The sequence below is a fragment of the Giraffa tippelskirchi genome, chromosome 3 (genome assembly GCF_054371585.1).
Source record: "Giraffa tippelskirchi isolate mGirTip1 chromosome 3, T2T-mGirTip1v1.2.pri, whole genome shotgun sequence".
Taxonomy (NCBI): Eukaryota; Metazoa; Chordata; class Mammalia; order Artiodactyla; family Giraffidae; genus Giraffa; species Giraffa tippelskirchi.
In genome coordinates, this window is record NC_137277.1 from 88,584,786 (window position 1) to 88,606,536 (window position 21,751).

General features: G+C 35.0%; 1 protein-coding gene across 11 annotated transcripts in view; it reads right to left on the bottom strand.

The window, feature by feature from the left end:
• UBR3 (ubiquitin protein ligase E3 component n-recognin 3) overlaps positions 1 to 21,751 on the bottom strand; it is a 202,586-nt gene that overhangs the window by 114,422 nt on the left and 66,413 nt on the right. For 10 of the 11 annotated variants that reach the window (XR_014079020.1, XR_014079019.1, XR_014079018.1 and 7 more), the window contains exons 9-17: positions 15,509 to 15,688; positions 14,793 to 14,926; positions 8,764 to 8,850; positions 3,931 to 3,996; positions 3,749 to 3,838; positions 3,263 to 3,391; positions 2,464 to 2,516; positions 2,229 to 2,362; positions 1,817 to 1,893 (exon numbers count right to left, since the gene is read on the bottom strand). Coding sequence is in view for 7 of the 11 variants with exons in the window: in XM_081577894.1 (XP_081434020.1) it covers positions 1,817 to 1,893; positions 2,229 to 2,362; positions 2,464 to 2,516; positions 3,263 to 3,391; positions 3,749 to 3,838; positions 3,931 to 3,996; positions 8,764 to 8,850; positions 14,793 to 14,926; positions 15,509 to 15,688 (950 nt within the window). In the remaining 4 variants the exon portion in view is untranslated. Of the gene's footprint in view, positions 1 to 1,808; positions 1,894 to 2,228; positions 2,363 to 2,463; positions 2,517 to 3,262; positions 3,392 to 3,748; positions 3,839 to 3,930; positions 3,997 to 8,763; positions 8,851 to 14,792; positions 14,927 to 15,508; positions 15,689 to 21,751 lie in introns of all 11 variants that reach the window. The other variant, XM_081577895.1, reaches the window with a different exon arrangement.

Consider the following 21,751-nt stretch of genomic DNA (forward strand, 5'->3'; position numbering starts at 1 on the left):
CTCCTTGGAAGGAAAGCTATGACCAACCTAGACAGCATATTAAAAAGCAGAGACATTACATCTAGTCAAAGATATGGTTTTCCCAGTAGTCATGTGTGGATATGAGAGTTGGACCATAAAGAAAGCTGAACGCCAAAAACTTAATGCTTTTGAACTATGGAGTTAGAAAAGACTCTTGAGAGTCTCTTGGACTGCAAGGAGGTCAAAAAAGTCAATCCTAAAGGAAATCAGTCCTGAATATTCACTGGAAGAACTGATGCTGAAGCTGAAACTCCAATACTTTGGCCACTTAATGTGAAGAACTGACTCACTGGAAAAGACCCTGATGCCAGGAAGATGGAAGGCAGCAGGAGAAGGGGATGACAGAGGATGAGATGGTTGGATGGCATCACCGACTCGATGGACATGAGTTTGAGCAAGCTCCGGGAGTTGGTGATGGACAGGGAAGCCTGGTGTGCTGCAGTCCATGGGGTTGCAAAGAGTCTGACATGACTGAGAGACTGAACTGAACTGAACTGAATTGGCTGTAATATATAAAGCTGGCCACAAGGGGGCTACATAATACAACAGTTCAATAATAACTTTTTTTTAAATGCATTTTTAAAATAGCTTAATGCAGCTTAAGTTTTAAAATAGCTTATTTTAAAATAGCTTAATTAATAGCCTACTAATAAATTATATGCTGAAGAAGTTCTGATGTATATTTCCCCCAAAACAAATGAATACAGTTTCAGGAAATGAAAAAAAAAAAAAACTTTTAAAATTAATCTCCATTTTCATCAGTTTGCAAATAATGTTACATAATTTGTCTTAGAAAATCAAAGACAGTATACTAAATATCAGCCCAGATTTTTATAAGTCAAGATTATTTCGTAAAAGACACAAAATATCCTCCTCAAAATAAGAATGAAAAAATACTAAGCAAATTTTTCAAAAAGAAGAAAACCAGAAAACTCTAGATTCCTTCCTATTGGTTTCACATTAAAGCTATATAATTTTTTCTAAATTCAAAGTTACGGAGAATTCTTTTGCTCTATTACAGCACTGATACACAGTACATAAAGGCTGAATGAAATCATCAAACAGTATCAAGTTGTTGTCTGCTTAAGAAAATCTTCAAGGTTATCAAACAGACTTTCTAATAAGAGCCAGTTCATAAAATGTTAGTCAATTATTTCAAACAAAATCATAATGTACAAAGTAAAGTTAGTCAAAAATTCACAAAACAAATTTTACCACTAAATAACATGATAATCTTTGTCTAAAACTTTATTAACAATACCTTAAAAAAATAATAAAGTGTCCACTGATTCCTCAGGCCTTACAGAGAACCTTAAGTTTTTAAAGTTTGTAGACAATACTCTTTGCCCTTCAAGCCTCTTGGTTTAAAACTGAATTCTCAGGAAAAAAATCTTCAGAATGTTTAAAACTGATAATTACAAGATATAACTCTAAATTTTAATGATGAATTTCAGCCTGGTTATACAAATGCAGTAGACCTAGCTGCCTTTTACCAAGTGTCCAGCTCCCTTTTACTACTGCTGTCCTAGAAGGTCAGATCCTGGGGTGCCCAGAGCAAACAGTCCTGAGGCTTAAACAAGGTCTAACAAGAGCACCCTGAGAGGTGCAAATCTGCCACTGGTCTTGAACACAGAATTAAACAAAAAATTGGGAGTTTTTTTCCATATTATTTTCCAACCTCAAAAAAAAAAAGTTTTAATCAGAAAGTGATATATCTTTAATCCATAAATATTACTTGTAATTTAGATCCTACAACTAAAATAAAATTAAACTCTTAAAAGGATATGAGGTCCAGCAATGAACTATGTGTTCTGTCATTCATACACAGCTGGGCTACCATCTCTGCTCTGAGAATCTCATCATCAGACATTCCTAAAATTAAAAATAGAATTAATATATCTCAATATTTATATATTATAAAGAAACAACTTACCACACAATTAAGTTATTTTACCAAAAACGAGATGCTTCAAAAATCATAGGGCAAAGAAAACAATGCCCCAATATAACTATAGTTTAACTACCCTGCTATTTGCAGTTCCCTTAAGTAAGGGTTCAAAGAATATTTTAAAAGGAGTATTAATGGTAAAGCATATCGTGTCAAGAGGTTGAAATGCATCCTTTCCTTTTTTTCCATAAACCAGTTACCACCACAGGGTAAGGGGAGGAAACGGAGGTACCCAAGTATTTGTATTAGTGCTTTTTACCTAAATGTAAACGAAGACTCAAAAGAATCACAAGAAATGTAAGAGCGCCTTCTAACATGGATCTCTCATGCTCTGCGTCAAGTACTGTGTTTTGATGTTGTGAAGCCATTGTCAACAAATCCACTACCTTAAATCTATTAAAAAAATATTTGAGACAGATTTTTTTAAAGTTAAGACAAAATTAACTTAAATTCCAAATACTTCCTAATACCTGTATTAATAAAACTATGCTTACCTTTCAAAAACAGATGAAATAAAATAATCTGGATCAAGTCTAGATGCACAAACCTTTAAAAGATCAATAAATAAATAAATAAAAATAAAACCCACAAAGTTTATTTCTCAGTATTCAGTATTTATTTATTCAGTATTCTTTTTTCTTTTTTTCTTCCTTTTTTCCCCCCTCTGGGTATGCCACATGGCTTGCAGGATCTCAGTTCCCCAACTAGGGATTGAACCTGGGCCCTCGACAGTGAAAGCACCAAGTCCTAAGCACTGGACCACGAGGGAATTCCCCAGTTTTATTTCTTGTGTTTATCATTCCTCTTATTTTCTGTATCGTATTTGTTCAAACAGCTTACCTGGAAGCGAGTCTTTTATATGCGAGTCACTCTTGCCCTTTATTTAACTCACAGACCAAGCCAATATACCCCTAGGCCCCGTGGCCAGGGCAGGTACCAGATAGCTGGGGATAACCTTTATGCCCCAAAGCTCACCAAGATGATTCAAACTAGCCAATGCTAAACTACTTCCCTAGCCCTGCCTTGCCTTTCCTATGGAAACCCCAATAAAGCTTCTGATCTAGGATTTTCTCTCATTCCTTCTGCCTCCTGACAAAAATCTAATGCTTCCCCTTTGGTCCTGCATGGCATGGCATGCACCTCTTCCTTTGGAAAATGTAAGTAATAAAATTCTTCTTTCAATAGCACTGACTTCTCTGTGTCCTCATTTAGTCACCTCTATAAAATTAAAATCCCACAGGTACAAATGAGATACTTCTGAAGTTCAACATCTGCATCACTAGGTTGGCTTACCTGTAACAGGTAAATGTCAGGATCAATCATGGAATTACAGAAATGAGACTGGACATAGGTCATGGCTTGTCCTTTGATCTGCAGACCATTTCTTACCCACATATTGCTATGGATTTCAGCAAGACTTGCCTAGGAAAACAAAAAAATTAATTGAACAAAGAAGTCATCTAAAGTCAACCTTTATAAAATCATGTTACAATAAACAATCATTTCAAAATATTTTACAGCTTAAGCATAGCATAAGCCTGATATTCTGTCCAGTATTTAGGATATTCAGTTCAAATATATAATTTTAAAACAATCACTATATTTTATATACTACTTCTTTTGGAGCTTATGTATGAGTTAAGTTTCCATGATGACTCATGGGTACATTTATAATAATATTCACTGAAACCTTAAATGAGGTCTCCTGCATTGCAGACAGATTCTTTACCGTCTGAGCCACCAGGGACTCCCGGCCAGCCCAAAAGCCTAAATACATACCTGAATTTGGAGTGGGTGAATCATTAGTTTCATTAACATTTCCTGATCTGGCAAAACAGAATCCAAATCTAGTTCTTGACATTTCACAGCCTAAAAATTGTTATTAAAAAAGTTACCAATTCAATACATATTTCCCAATGTTTATGAAACAGATGAACAGAGTATTTAATGAAAACTTTTACCTTACTCAAAAACATAGCATAATAACGATGTAGTGGCAGATGAAAAGTGACTTGGTTAGGTGCTGGCTGGAAAGAAACAAAATCCAGAAGTCAAATAAGACTTTACAGAATTCAAAGGTTTTAAAATGCTAAAATAACACTTCTACCTTGATTTACCAGCCTACACTTTTTTTATCAAAAAGTAAGATTTTAGAAGTTATAGTTTAAAAACTCACTGTAAATTTTCCAATTTAAAGACCTAGATGCAAGTTCCTTAAAGGCAGAAACTATATACTCAACTTTTAATCCTCTGACGCATCTCATACAGAACAAGGGATTGAAGACGTTTCCCTTTACAGTCAGCCATTTCAGAATCTTCAAATGCATGCACACCAAATGTGATGATAATAACAAAAACAATAATCACAGCTAACATTCACTGAGCACTTACTATGTGCCTGTCACTGTGCTGATAAGCACTTTATTCATATTTAATTTAATCCCAGGAGACCCCTATGGGGTAGAAACTGAATATTCCAATTTTATGAATAGGGAAATCAATTTTAAAAAACTTAAGTAACTTTCTAAAGCTAACAAGTAGTGAACTGAGAAGCTGCTGCTGCTGCTAAGTCGCTTCAGTCGTGTCCGACTCTGTGCGACCCCATAGACGGCAGCCCACCAGGCTCCGCCGTCCCTGGGATTCTCCAGGCAAGAACACTGGAGTGGGTTGCCATTTCCTTCTCCGATGCATGGAAGTGAAAAGTGAATGTGAAGTCACTCAGTCGTGTCCGACTCTTAGCGACCCCATGGACTGCAGCCTACCAGGCTCCTCCATCCATGGGATTTTCCAGGCAAGAGTACTGGAGTGGGGTGCCCTTGCCTTCTCCGGAACTGAGAAGCTAGTCTGCTATATTCAGAATGATCTGAGGGTCTGACTACAGCCCTATCCTGAAGTCAGGCTTACCTAGCTGGATGAGATGCTCCCCGTATCAGTGGTGAACACACAGTCTCTATATAGTACATGTCAAAGATCTTTGACATCCTTGTGGATACTATTAAAAATTATATTTTCAATCTGTGACTCCCATGGGTCACACTATTGTTATAGGGCAAACACAAATAGTTGTATTTCTTAAACAAACAAGAAAAATGAAACATTAAAAGGTATCATTTGTTTTTAATGCTTCTATAAATTTTTAGTAAAGTTTTCTCCTGTTAAAAAAAATCTAGCCAAAACATTCTCATAATTATGCTAATACAGTATCATATTGAGTCATAGATTTGAAATATGTCACCATCCCTGAAAGAGTTTTTTCCAAAACCAGTATGAGAATAAGATCCTCCTTAACACGTGAATAAACATCTATAGAAAGTTGTTGTAATAAATGTTTGGCTTCCAGAAAAAGGAGGAATTTCTGACACATGCTGCAATGTGGATGAACCTTCAAGACATTATGCTAAGTGAAATAAACCAGTCACAAAAATACATACACTGTATGATTTCACTTAGGTATGGCGAGCAGTCAATATCAGAGACACAAAGTATAATGACAGCTGCCAGAGGCTGGGAGTAAGGGAAAATGAGATTATTGGGTTTGTTGGGAACAGAGTTTCAGTTTTACAAAACAAAGTTCTGGAGGTTGGTTGCACAACAATGTGAATAACTGTATACTTTAAAAAAGGTTTAAAAGGTGGTAAATTTTATGTGCGTTTCACCATTATCAAAAATAAAAATCAAACAAGTTTGCCCTATATTACTATCATCATTTGAGTAACATAATGTATACTGACTAGCTAAATCAGAATCTCCTTCAATTTCCTTTGAAAGCATCAAGAACAGTGGTGACGAGCAGGCTCTTAAAAGTTGGGATTGCATGCATTCAAACCTTGACTCTGCCACCTATAGCTATAAAACTGAGAGCAAGCTACTTCTCCGAGTCTAAGCTGCCTCATCCATAAAGTGAAGATAATAAGCAGATGGACAACTGTGAGGATCAAGTAAAAGAACACAGTACCCAACACATTTCTATTAATTGCTAAGCCATAGGCTCAATCTTGTCTTTAAGGCTTGAGCATATGCTAAACACACATTCTTCTGCAGTTTTACATTCTATAATCTCCCTTTGTCCAATGTCACAAATAAGCTACTTGAAAAACTCTTTTTATCACTCCTTCCAAATATACTGAGGTGTTCCTCAGATTCCATTCTCAGCTTTCTATTCTTCTCATTTGAGACACTTTATTCAGTTTACAGCTTCAGCTGCCAACACAAGATAACTACTAAATCTCAGCAGAAATCTCACTCCTGAACTCCAAACCCTACATTCAAGTATCTACTGAACATTAACACTTAATTAACATCCTGTGGGGACCACAAATACACTGCATCTAGACCAAACTCAGCATCTTTGCCCTAAAACTCAATCTTTCTCAATGTTTCTTCTGCAAATTCTCAGTAATACAAATCTGAAATGTAGACTCTTTCCTTCTCTCAAATCTCCTCCACTTGATAAGGTGTCAAAGTGTGTTTGATTATCTAAATACCTCTTACCTCTACTTTTTCCTCTCTTTCCATATTGCCTCTAACCAATCTTAGCTCAGGCTCTCAACATTTAGAGCCCAGATGTCAGTGTTAGCCTTTGCTTCTATTCTTACCCTCTATAAGAAACTTTCTGTGGTATCTGCCTAGCTCACAACCCTCCCTCTTCTTCTCAGAATGTCCCTTCCTCCCTACTTTTCAAATACATACACACAGGGATTGGAGTCTGCCAGTCAAGTTTAGAGTAGACACATCTGATTAGATCAGGGCAGGGGATCCCTATCCCATCATGGGCAATGAGGTTCTCTTTCACTTGAAAACTGAACTGGGATTTAAAGACATCTGTGGAGATTCTTGGAATATGGCTGAAACTGCAATATAAGGCAATTATAGGAAGATAATGTTTAACAAAGGCAAAAAAAAGCACAGAAAAACCAATCTACAGAAAGGGAAGAAAAGAATGAGGCAGAAAGAGCAAAGAAAAGCATGAGACAAGAGCTCCTGTTCAGCTTTCCACTCAGTTCTTTAAGTCCAGAATGCCGTAAGATCCCTGAATGATCTCTCTGTACTCATAATAAACTATCCCTTCTTTAAATCAGGCTGCCTCAAAAGTGTTTTAAAAAGAAGCTTAATTAATACATCTACTTAAATCTGTTTTTAAATGCGTATTAAATCTTCATACTGCCAGGAGGTAGTCTGACTGAAACACTGCTTTAACCCTGTACTTCTCCATTTATCATCCTTTAATGGCTCCCTATAGTTTTATCCTCCTTTAACTGTCCAACTCTTGAGAGACAGGGCTCTCCAGCCTCATCTATTGCCATATAAACTCGTACACTATAAGCAGTGCCTTTGTATATGCTTTTTCCTTTGCCTCAAATGCTATATATACTTGCTCCCACTGGATTAACATACCATAAGACTTTGCTGAAATGACATTTCTACTAGGAAGTTTTTCCTGAGTCCCTCAGGGTAAATCAGATGCTCCACTCTATTCTCCCCTATAGTACCCTGGTCACAATTTTATACAGAAGCATTCTGATCAAATTAGCCATTTACTTGTCTTCCATTTCCTCAAATTAGGAACCATTCCATCACTGTATGCCCAGTGTTTAGAACATAGTAAACATTCAATAAATATTTGCTGGGTGAACACATGTTCTACTTTCCTCTTATGAGAGAAGACTCTAACTATTCTGCTATATACTCATAAATGTTGCTCTGCTATATACTCACAAATGATATTTAGAATTTCAGGATTCTTAAATGGCCTACACTTTTGGAAAAATTTATTCCATCCTGTGTTTCTAAGTGATTGTTTGATTTGTCTTAATTCAGTTCAAAAAAGTATTATTTACTTCATCTGTGCTGGATTACTGCAATAACTTCTGACCTCCACTCTCAAGGGTGACAGAACAAATATTTATCACATATGAAATACATGCCTCTTAGTCAATCCTCATTCACTAATAGTATTTTCTTAAAGAGATGAGTAGAGAGACTCGGTAATGCTTTAAAACAAAAACACTGTCAAGAAGACACAGCTATTTGATTTGTGGCAGAGCAACAATTTTTACTCAGGTATGCCTAACTCTAAAGCTCTTTCCATTGCCAACAGCTAGTATCGCTGAAATACTACCAGTTGAGAGATGTAGGCTCTGGACCCAGAATTATTGTAGTTTGCCATAAAACTACAGGCAAGTCATTTAATATCTCTGTATCTCCATTTTACATCTATAAAAAAGGAAAGGATAATAATGTCTTCCCTACTTAACCAGGGTTGTTTTCAGAAGCAAATATGTCAAAGCACTTTAAGAAACAAACATTTAAACATCGTAAAAGATATATAGTTTGATTTCCAAATTCTACTTAATCTTTTATTCTTTTTTCTTTAATTCTTTATTTACTTCTTCTCAGTTCATTATCAATAACAATTACTTTTATTCATGCCCACTGACCAATTAATAAAGTTGTGGTACCTTTTCCATCAATCTCCTCTATTCTATTCACATTTGCACTGTCACTTTTTCCTCCCTGAAAGAAACTGATATTCACTCCTGAGAAATATACATTTAATAACATAAAAAAATATATCCTTCTCTCGGAAATAAGCAAATACAGTTAATGTACTGTAGAATCTCCTAAATAACAAACAATTGGTCTCTTACTTCCTCCTTTTTTAAAGCCTAGTGATGTTATGCTTATTCTGACATCTTTCCCTTATCCCACGAAAAGACATTCATTATTTTCAAGGTTAAATGAGATCTAACACTTCTTTTCTTAAATGATTTTACATATATCAAAAATATACATACCTCATCTACGAAGTTAATAGCATCAAACCAGTCTTGAAGAGCTTCAAGGCAATATCTAACAACATTTCGGGTATATTCTTGAGTTTCCTAAAATAATAAGCTTTATAAACTTACAGTATATAAATATATATATATATATATATATATATATACACTCAACTTCAAAGCATATGCAATGTATAAAAATAGTTATGTGTACTATATATATATGTAAAATAATAAAATATACAGATTTTCAAAAGAACCACATTTGCCATTTCAAGAAATCATCATTTCACAAACTAATAGTAACAATTAGTGATAGTCATAAAAATTAAAGAACACAGTATATCACCCTCTATATGATATATTCCTGAAAATGAATCAAAGCTGAAATAAATTTATGTGATGTAAATTGGATTGCATTTCAAGAGATCCTAAAAATGCAAGTTCCCTACTGTTATTATTGGGTAGAGTTTCTTTTGGAATGACAAAAATAAAAGTTCCAGAAATGGATGGTTGCACAACATTGAGAATGTCACTGAGTTGCATACCTAAAAATGGGCTAAAGTGGTAAAAAAGAAAAATTATGTTATGCATATTTTGCCACAATAAAAAAAAGAGGGCAGAACATATGAGTACTATAAACAGCCTGTGAATATTTTAGCTTGCAAACAACTATGTTCCCCTTAAAATAAGGGTTCTGTGGAAGAATACTGTGGGCTTCCCCGGTGGTGCTAGTGATAAAGAACCTGCCTGCCAGTGCAGGAAATGTAAAGAGACTCAGGTTCGACCCTGGGTCGGGAAAAATCCCTTGGGGGAGGGCATGGCAACCCACTCCAGTATTCTTCCCCAGAGAATCCCTTGGACAGAGGAGCCTGGTGGGCTACAGTTCATAGGGTCGCAAAGAGTCAGACATGACTGAAGTGACTTAGCACACACACATGAAAGAATATTGTAATGTTTTATGGAGAAATTGATTCAGTGAAATGGGAAAGTATTAAGTTACATGGAAAAATAAATCAAGATAGCCTCTCTTTAAAAAATTAGGCAAAGGATTTGAATAGACATTTCTCCAAAGAGGATCTACAAATGACGAATAAGCACAAGAAAAGATGCCAACACTATCAGTCGTTAGGAAAATGCAAATCAAAGTCACAATGAGAAACCACTTCATACATACTTGGATGGTTATAATTTTTAAATGTGAAATAAGTGTTGGCAAGAATATAGAGAAATAAACTCTCATACATAGCTGGTAGAAATATAAAATGGTACAGCCGTTTTTAAGTTAAACACAGAGTTACCATGAAAGTGAAAATGAAAGATGCTCAGTTGTGTCTGACTCTTTGCGACCCCATGGACTACATGGTCCATGGAATTCTCCAGGCCAGAATACTGGAGTGGGGAGCCGTTTCCTTCTCCAGCGCATCTTTCCAACCCAGGGATAGAACCCAGGTCTCTCGCGTTGCAGGTGGATTCTTTACCAGCTGAGCCACCAGGGAAGCCCACAGAGTTACCACATGACCAAGCAATTCTACTCTCATATACCCAAGAGAGTTGAAAACATATATTCACACAAAAACCCGTATACAAATGTTCACAGCAGCATTACCCACAGCAGCCAAAAACTGAATGTCCATGAATGGACAAATAAGTGATATACCTATGCCATGGAATACTATTTAGGAGATTAGCGGCTTCTAGGGAATGAGACGAGGTTGGAATTGAGAAGTTGAGTTTTCTTTTTTGGCAGGTAGGGGCACAGTGTTAAAAATGTTCTGGAATTAGTGGTGACAGTAGCACAACTTTGTGAATATACTATAAACTACTTAATTGTATAGTTTAAAAAGATTAAAATGGTGAATTTCAAGTTATGTGAATTTTATCTCAATAAAAAATTTTTTAGAAAAACATTTTGGGAACATCAATGTCAACAAAAGGTGCCATCACTGTCAAACAGGTTACTGTTATGAAGAAGCAAATGAAAACAATGTACATACAATGCTCTATGTCACACTCTAGCACTATATCTGACAAGTACTAGTTAAGTGCTCCAAAGAGTCATGGCCAGACTCAACTTGTGTCTAGCTTGCAGTAATCCAAAGCTTGCCACTAGATGGAAATTTCACAGCTTATTTGTTCCTGTTTAGAAAGCAAAAATTAGTGACATTCTAGAAATGTGCCATCCCTTTATCCAAGCTATCTATTATTAATCTAGTATAACTTGTTCAATGATCCCCTAGCATTTTTAAGAACCAAATAGCATACAAGGCAATCATACAATGAAAGTAAGCTATCAGGTGAAGTTCCCTTTTTTATTGCTAATCCTTTAGTTTTATATTTTATAATTAAAAAACATAAACATAAAGAAACAGCTTTTTAAAAATAATACTTTTTTTCTAGTTTACATTTCTAAAACCTCGCAACACTGCTGCTAAAAAACTCTAGAGATTCTTCTTTAACAGACAATTATAGCAAAATGATAAAAAGCACTGGTTCTGAAATCAGATGGATTTGTTTTCAAATTCAAGCTTCTACTTGTAGTTGCGTAAATGTGGGTGAGTTGTTCAACCTCTGGAAAAAAAGGGATGATACTATCTACTTTATAAGAGATGCTATGAAGATTACATAAGAACATGACATAAGGAATATAGCATAAGAACAAAGTCTGGCATGGTATAGGCTCTCAACAAGCAAACATCTTATCTAGGAACCAGATGTCCCTTTAGCTGACAAACTCCTGTCTTAAGTATTAGAAGATAACATGAGCTCATTTTTCTCTCTGTTGTCTTCACTTCTTAGATTAAGGGACCCAAAATACAATGAAATCCTGACCTTTAAAAATGAAAAATAACTACTGCCTGAAAACAATGATTTCTCTTCATCACATAGAGAAACATAGCTTCAGTCTTATAATACAAATGCATCCTCAACAGTTGTCAGAATAATCCTCCTAAAATACTGATCTTTTCATATGAACATCAGATCAATCCTCTCTCCAAAGGCAGCATCTTTTCTAAAAGTTGGCTTATATGATGCCGCATTCTTCTGTTTTTTTCTCCTCTCCCTTTCTGACATTTAAATGTTAACTTTTTCTTCAAAGTCCATTTCCCTTTTCTCCCAACTTGACTTCATTCCATCCCCTGGCAATAAATGCCATTTTTATTCCCACGGGTCGAAAATGTATACCCTAGCCCAGACTTGAGTACAAAACTCATATATCCAACTGCTTATTCACTATTTCCACTTGGATGTTTCAGAGGCATCTCAAACGTAACATATCTAACTGAAAACTTTAAACCTGCTTTTCTATTACCTTTTTCACCTCTGTAAAATTATCTCCATATATAGCTACTCAAAAATTTATCTAACTCATCAATAATATACAATCCATCACCAACCCTTTTGGTTCTACCTTCAAAATACATCTTTAACATTCAAAATGCACCCTTAATACATCTTGAATTTCAAACCTGAAATTCCTAGAATATTACCACAGCATCTTAACTGGTCTATTTGCTACTAGTCTTGATGCTCCCCATACTCTCCTCAATCCAGTCTTTCCAAACAAACAGAAGGAACTTTTAAATATAAGTCTGATCACATCAAACCCCTACTTTAAAATATTCACTGGCTTCTCCTTAAAATTAAATCCAAGGCTCATTAACATGATCTACAAGAATCTGCATTAATAATCTACTCTCTGCCTATCTCTCCAATTCTAACTTATTCTCTGGCTCCAGCCACAAACTCCTTAAAAAGACCAATCTCTTTCTTATTGGGGGTAGGTTATTCCATACCACCTCCCCTACTACCAGCCCTAACCCCATTTTTATTCTTCATATAGCTGGCTTCTTCATATTCTTTCTTCAGAAAGGCCTTCCCTGATCCTCAAATCCATGAGTCTCCACACTCATCATTCTCATAGTAATCTGATATTTTCCTGTAGAATATTTACAAACACTACAAAACAAGTCTACGTGCTTACTTACTTAATGTCTATCTCCGCTACTAGACTGCTCCATAGAGCAAGAACCACATCTATTTGATTTGTCTGACACCCAAAACCCAAACATCTAGATAGCATCTGGCACAGAACAGCATTCAATAGACTTTTTTTTTAATAAATGAACAAACAAAACTCATATTAGATGACAGGTTTTTTTAAATAAATGCTACAATGGAGATTAAAGGAGGTACTATAAAAACAAAGACTAGAATCATAAATCGGAAGGAAGTTAAAATGAGCAGATTACATGTCAGCTGAGTCTTTGAATACAACCTTTGAAAAGCTAATACTAATGGCTTTTCATTCCAGTTAGAACTGCTGCCAAGATCCTACTGCACACCAAACAAATCAAAATCTCTAGCAGTGACACTTAAGCACATATATTTTTCAAGCTTCCCAGATGATTCTCATATAAGAGAAGCACTGGACTAAGCAGAAAGAATGAGCGCACATGCCAAAAATAAAAGAAAGGACTAATTTGAACAAAAGCACTGAAATCAAGAAAGGAACTGCATGCTGAGGAATAGTAATCAAGCCAATGAAGGTATGGAAGTAGATGGGGTATAGGAAGGCAAATTATGACAAATACATTGAAGACAAATTGTGGAAGTTCTTAAATGCCTCTACAGGGAATACGGACATTATCCTGTAGACAGAAAGGAATGTGAATGATTTTTAAGCAAAGGAGAAATAAGCACAGAGATCAGAAGTAACTTAGATATTAGGAAAGACTAGAGTAGGAAGACTCTATAGGCAGAAAAATCAGTTAAGAAGTTACCTTAACAACCCAGATTTTTAAAATATTGACATAAAGAAATAAAACAGAGGAAAGAAGTGGTAGAGAGACATTTCTGGACAAAAGAGAGAATTCACGGTATCGGATTATAGTTTGAACACAGCTGGCATAGCAAGGGGAGGTTTCTATATAGGAAAATTGCATCATTTATAACATCATACATAAAATGACATAAAGGACACAGTATAGACACATGTTTTTAAAAAGTCAGTTAGGAACCTGAGAAAATTCATGTACCTATAAGGAGAATACCAGAATATTCTGACATTCTATACTGAATAACCAGAGCTATTGGAAATTTGAACCTGGCTAGCCTGTAACAAAGTTGTGAGTCATCTGCATTAAGAGAAAGCTGGAGTCATGAGAGAAAATAGAAAGCCGCTTAAAGAAACACATACATTTAAAGAATATATGTAGAAGAGTCTCATAATAACCCTGTGAGTAAGAGCAGGCTTTGCTGTCCCATTTCTGTTTTGTTCCCTTTAGGTTTTTAAAAGAAAAAGTCTGAGAAGTTCAAATAGTTTTAAATGAGTTGACCGTCACCTAAGTTGAAAGAGGCAGAACCAAAAGCACTGTAAAATCTTTTGCAGCATGCTTACTGGTACAGGCTAGCAGGTAGGACTTCATGGGTTCCACACAGCAAAATCTTAAGTCCTTAGTTTCGTAGAGTCAGGAGATAACATTTTTCTGAACTATCCAATGATTCTGGAGACCCATCAAACCAATACTTTAAAATCAAAGGTAAATATATGTATTTTTATAGAAAGACAAAAACATGTGCAATTATAAGTGAGCCTTTCTTAACCAATTATAAGAATTTATGTTGTTGTTATATACTCTTAGGTTCTTTTCACGAACAAATGGGAACTATATTGATTTTGTTCTTGGAGTCTTAAAAGTGTAAACTTTATTGAAGTTTATCCTCATCCCTTGAAAGATAAGAAATATTAGGTAACTAACTGATAATGGATAAAATGAAACAATAAAGATGAATGTGAAGCTACAAAGACTATTTACAGTAAAGGAAGGCTTGAAAGATCTGATAATTCATTTACATAAATCAAGTCCAACCTACCTAAGAATAATAATTACTGTCTTAGGTCAACTTTCACAGAGCTGAATTCAAAATTAAACACTGCATATTATTACATATAAGTAAACAAGTCAATGTTTCCACAAATCTTTTTCTTAAAATTATTTTAAAGGTAAATACAGAAATTAACAAAAGTATTTTCAACATACCCTAACTTTACAGTGTGATAAGAGTCCCCACATTGGCTGAGCACAGGCTTCAAGTTCAGCAGCAAAGGCAGCATAGTAGGTCTGAGATTCAAACTCCACATGTTCATTTAGTTCTCGTTTATTTAAGTTCATACCTTACAAAAATTAAAACAGATATAAACCATGCCAAATGGAAACAAACACCCATACTCAAAATCAAGTAAAATACTCCCTCATACCAAACAGATTTTAATGTTCACAAATGGCATAAATGACAAAATATGTATAGAAATTAATAAATTATTAAAAATAAAATAGTCTGGTCCTTTCAGAATTCTTTATAAACTAGATTTTCTTAAAAATATTTTGTGAATTATCTTTGTTATATAACATAATTGAATATATTAAATAAACTCAAAACTATTTTAATTGGCACTGGTTGAACTTTTTATGGAAGTGTTAACAATCTTTCTTATAAAAAAATTCCTAGATTAATGCTCTAAAATGCTTTCAAAAATTACACTCCTATTTCCTATATAACAGTTTGACTTTCTTCATAACTCTGATGTTTCATGAGCACTTTATTAAATACTTACAAATATCAATTAAAAGAAGACATTTCACATGTAACTGAATGATGTGCTATTTATTATCTTTTAATTAGTGTCTGATAGTTTAATATTAGTAATTTTGCAAACTAAAAATAAATAAATAAGAAAAAAAACTGAAATTCATACCTTGAAAGAAAGATACAAAGTTCATCCATGTCACTAACAAACCATGGTCCTCCAAAAATCTCTTAGCCACACTTTGATGAGAAAGGATATTAATAAAATCACTGACAAGAGGCCAGTAAGTGTTATTCTTCAGCAATGCTTCTCCACAATTCACTACAACGTGTAAACTATTTTCTTCATCTAAAACAGACACAAACACATACACCCAGAAAAAATTAGCTTAAAAAAAATAGCCTTACCAATGATAAAGATTATATATTTTAGAATCAGAGTCACTGAAATTCAAACCCCACCCTGACATTTAATACCTATATGGCTTTAGGTATATTACATAGCTCTGAATCAATTTCCTCACCTATAAAAATGGGAAAAAACACATATATTAAGGGAATTAAATGAAATGTTAACATAACACATAACACTTACACATCATTATAATTATTATTACTACCTGTCAAACATATTACATGATACTGAGTTATGAAACTATAAAAAACATACATAAACTTCTTAAGCCTTAAAAAAAAAAAAGCCTCAAAGTTTAAACACATCATTGGAAGGAAGAGATGGGGAGGATTAGGCTTGTAAAAAATCTTTACTATTAGAAGTTATAGCATGTATGTATTAGCTCTCTTGACCTATTTCCCTATTCCAGCTTAACTGATTCACTGGACAAACAACCCCTTCATTCCCACTGTAAAACACATTAATACCTATAATACACAGAATGCTCCAAGTTGAGCCTATTCCAGACTACACAAGCCCCCCCAAGGTATATGCTTATCCAGAGTCTGTTTTTGTTTCTGTTCATACTAATTGTTCTTTGTATTATAATTATAAAATGTAAATCACAAGTATATAATCTGATAAAACATGAATGCATAAATAGAGCTATTATAAAAACTGGATCATAAGCTTTTGAAGGACAATAAAAGTGCCTAAGAATATCTTGGAGGAGAAAAATCGTAACAGTACACAGGAGGATTTCAAAACTCAGACTGTTTCATAAAAATTTTTATGTTCTTATTCTACTTTAAAGAAACTGAAAATGGAAATCACAGGTGCTGCTTCACAAATGTAGTATATACAAGAAGGATAAGAGAGAATTCCACTAAAGAATACAATAACTTACAAATGCTTTGCCCAAAATGAAAAGACTGGAGAACAAACAAGCATTCCTGTATTTAAGGTAAAATCCTCTGTTTAAGATATCTATGTATCATTTTTTAACAGTTCCTCACTCTAATCTACTTTCTAACTAATCACCCCATTGTCAAACTCATCACTGAAGAGGACTTCTACTGTACTTCATATTTCCATAAATTAAATTTAGGTTTCAGTCCATGAAATTATTTCACCCAACTGAAACTTAACAACATATGAAACAGGACCCACAATAGAATGAGACAGGGTATAGCTGAATGAAGAAATGGAGATAAGGGAGCTTTTACAAATTACCCACACCTAAGATTTGGAAACAGTGACAGACTTTATTTTGGGGGGCTCCAAAATCACTGCAGATGGTGACTGCAGCCATGAAATTAAAAGACTCTTACTCCTTGGAAGGAAAGTTATGACCAACCTAGATAGCATATTAAAAAGCAGAGACACTACTTTGCCAACAAAGGTCCATCTAATCAAGGCTATGGTTTTTCCAGTGGTCATGTATGGATGTGAGAGTTGGGCTATAAAGAAAGCTGAGTGCCAAAGAATTGATGATTTTGAACTGTGGTGTTGGAGAATACTCTTGAGAGTCCCTTGGATTGCAAGGAGATCCAACCAGTCCATCCTAGCGGAGATCAGTCCTGGGTGTTCATTGGAAGGACTGATGTTGAAGCTGAAACTTACTTTGGCCATCTGATGCAAAGAGCTGACTCATTTGAAAAGACCTTGATGCTGGGAAAGATTGAGGGCAGGAGGAGAAGGGGACGACAGAGGATGAGATGGTTGGATGGCATCACTGACTCAATGGACATGGGTTTGGGTGGGCTCCGGGAGTTGGTGATGGGACAGGGAGGCCTGGTGTGCTGCAGTTCATGGGGTCGCAAAGAGTCGGACACAACTGAGTGAATGAACTGAACTGAAGATTTGGAAATGTTTTCTGACAACTACAGCCATTATGAGTCGGTGAGCAGTTGATTTTGATGGGACAGTGCTTAGGGATGCTGAGACTTTTTTAACTTTTTTAAACATTGAGAATCACTGTTTAATTGAAATCAGAGGATGAATAAGCAGAATACAATTAATCAGAATCACAATCTTCCTGACACTGCTTTAGACACTACTGTTCTTGTGAAGAATACTTTGGAATCTATAATGAAACAAAATGACTAGAATTTCTATTTTTATCCAACTGATACTTTTCCAAATATAGATACAGAGAGAGCAGTGATTCAGTGTTAGATGGTATTCACTCAGCAACAAATATTTACTGAGCTCCTACCGAGAGTCCAGCATTCTAGTAAGCTCTGAAAATAAAGTGGAAAGTAAGTAAAGATTTTATATAGTCTCTTTCTCTGCTGGGATTAATATAAGAAGACACAGCATGGTGGGGCTGTAATAGAAAGAGTACAAGAAGTCATAAGAACAAATAAAGCTGGCCTACAATTTAAGAAAAGAGTTTCCTGAGGAAGTGATGTTTATACTGAGATTTAGAGAATGACGCAGAAATTGGGATTAGCAAAATAAACTAGACACGAGGAGGAAATGGTATTCTAGGTAGAGGAAGCAGTATAAAAAAGATTGGAACTACTGGACAAAGAATGCAGAGGTTAAGTGGCACCAGTGAGTCTAGATGGCCTTATAAATCAGCTTTAGGAGTCTGCAGTTCATGAGACGAGAATGGCAAGCCACAGAGGGGGTTTTAAGCAAGAGAGGACATGAATAGATGTCTAGTGTGGAGAGTGATTATAGAAGAGTGCTGATGACTAGTAATAGAAGGCCTAGAGATGGTAATGGCTTGAACTACGGTGCTGGCATAAAGAGCAGAGATGAAAAGAACTGGTTATTATAACATATTTAGAAGAATTTAAATGACAGACCTGGTGATGGTCACTATATCTATAAAGAGTAAGAAGTCAAAACTGACTCCTAGGTTTTAGGTTGGGCAGCTCTGTAGATGGTTAGTGTGGTGCCAAAACACTAACACACACAAACTTATACAGACACACACACATGTAATAGGAAAGAAGCAGAACTTCATAGAGAGAGAATGAGTTTTTGGTGTCGACACTGTGTATGTGAGGTGCTTACAGACAACCAAAGAATATAGTTCAATAAATAACATGATATTCAGGACCAATGATCAATCCGGCATTATGAGCAACTATAGACATTCTTACAGTTATGCAACACATGGTTTAAAGTTCCATTCTACACAGACAACTTCACAGGACAAACTGAAAAATTTCAGGGATATGCAAAAGTACAAGAAAGTAAAAGTATAAGGAAGGGGTCACGTACTACGAGAGGTTTTTTCCTTTTAATCTTCAGTTATTGCTGTGGCCATGTGAATACTCACTGTATCAGCTCCTACATTTACTAACAGTATAGACAAAATTTTCAAACATTGTCTAATGACAATGCATACAAAGGCTAGATGGAGGCTGTTACAAACTAAAAAGCATAGAGAACTTGAGTAATATCTGTAGCTAATTCAATACATTTAAAGCTCATTCCAATACTCTTCATGTAGAAACAAGGAAAACATATGGTGTTTTTAGAAAACCAGTAAGTATGTACCATGAAATGTTACATACTTTTGAAAGAGGAAACAAAAACAGCATTGGAGCTAAAGATAGTGTTAGACTTGGCCTAGAAATAATGTAATTTATTGCTAGAAAAAATACATTTATATTTAAAGATCTTAGCAGTGCTACTTATAGCTATTTAGCTTTTGGAATATTCAATCTGTGCAATAATTTCCAGGACAGACTAACTGCATTAGAAGAAAGTATATGTAGAAAGCAATGAAGACTATGTAAAACAATTTCAGAAAATACGGGAAAAGTAAGAAACACAGAGATAGCAAGACCAAGTGCCAAGAAACACCAACACTGACAGAATAAGCAGAAAATAATTTCACACCACACAAAGAACAGAGAATCAACAGTGTGAAATGCTAATGAAAATCAAGCAAGATAAGGTCCAATGTTTTATCACCAGCTGCCTTATCATGTAGTCATAGAAAGGGTGACCATATAATTAATCATATAAACTGGAACACTTTTGAGAGTAAAAAATTCTGTATTAAAATTGATGTCAAAATAATAGGCATAACCTGGAGCAGTTCTAGGAAAAGTAGGATATGTGGCTAATGGAGTCCTGGACAATTCTGGAGAAGCAACAGAACGATGGAAACAAACACTAGATGGAGGTGGGTTTATGAGTGACTAGAAGTTAAGGAAACAAATACAAAAACTCTCTCAGGAAAGCTGGCTAGAAAAAAAATGGGAGGCAGACTCATACACATCTTCTTCCCAGACGTTCTTCTCTAAAACGCAAGCCACACATAATAAGCATAGCTAAACCACTTAGTCAAGAAAAAAGATCCAATTCTTTTGAAAAGAGTAGATACTTTTCATTTTTTCAAGTTTGCCAGTTTATAAATTAAAAATGCTATATTTGTGAAAAGTCCTTTTCTAATTATATAATTCTATGTATAAGAATATCATTGATACAGTTCAGTGATGACAGATACTATTTCAAAAAAGAAAAAAAGTAATATACACAGCTGATGGACAGGGGGCTGGTGTGCTACAGTCCATGGGGTTGCAAAGAGTTGGACATGACTGAGCGACTGAACTGAACTGAATATACACAGCTAAGTATCTAATAAAGAAAAGGGCATCCTACACAAAGATAGAAAAATAATGCAAAGCAGTTTTTAATATTTCCATTAAAAAGGTAAAGAAGTATACTGCTTTATGTAAATAATATATTACTCTCCCACTATACTTACAATGGGAATACATAGTGAGGCGGAGTATGAGTTTTGAAGTCAGACACCTAGACTTATACTCACAGCTATAAAACCATAGATCACTGACTTCTCAACTCCCTAAGCCACAGTTGCCTCATCGTTGCCTCATCTATAAAATGGAAAAAACAGTATCTACTCCCCAGAATTACTGATGGTTAAATTAGAAAAAAATATATTAAAGCACTGGGAAAGAAACCATGGTATACAGTGAGTACTCAAAAGATGGCAGCTATCATCATTATTAGTGAGCTATTACTACATAGACGGCATCATGCCTACACTGACCCCTATATAAATTTTCAGGCTACGCGGTACTGCACCTGAGAATAGGTAGACTATCGGTATAAAGAGAAAACAGGAGCTGGCATGCAAAAGGGGACAAGAGCAGCAGGCACATCTCAAGCAATATCTCCCATTCACAAAGAATGGAAAGGTCCTAAGATTAAATTTGAGGCATTGTTTGTTATTATTTTTTAAATTTAGCTCCAAGTGCTAACAAGTGAAGACAGAGTCCTATTAAAGTTGGCCTGGCTGTATTGTGGCTAAGAACAAATATTCTGACATCAGGAGATACAAAGTCCTTCTTGGTTCTGTCACCTACTAAATATGTATATTCTACGACAAATGACTCAATTTCTTTAAGCCTCAATTTACTCATCTTTAAAGTGGAAATAATAATAACACCAATCTAGAGAGTTGTTCCTGGAGTAGGAAATCGCAACCCACTCCAGTACGTTGCCTGGAAAATCCCATGGACAGAGGAGCCTGGCAGAATGCAGTCCATGGGGTTGCAGAGTCGGACACAACTGAACGACTGAGCATACACTGAGAGTTGCTCAGAAGTTTAATGGAAACAATGTATAAATAATATTAACACAGTGCTAGTACATAGCAAATACTCAAATAATATAAATTATAATGAGGAGGTAAAGTCAAGAAGAAAGATCACAAAGAAATAAGAATGGGAGGAATTCCTAGAAATGTTATGGCAATATGAAAAGGCATAAAGGAAGAAAATTAAAGATCACACTAAAGGAACATATAAAAGGCAAGATTTATTTCAACTTTTAAACTATAAAAGTATACACATATAAAATGTCTAAAGCTGACAATAACAAATTCATGACTGCAAAAATAAAAATATATCTAATAAGAAAATGGTTAAATAAGTTATGGTAAAGTCATATGATATTACTATCTGCAGTCATTAAAAAACATATCCTTAATGTGTATACTTGACAGAATATTTTAAAGTACATATT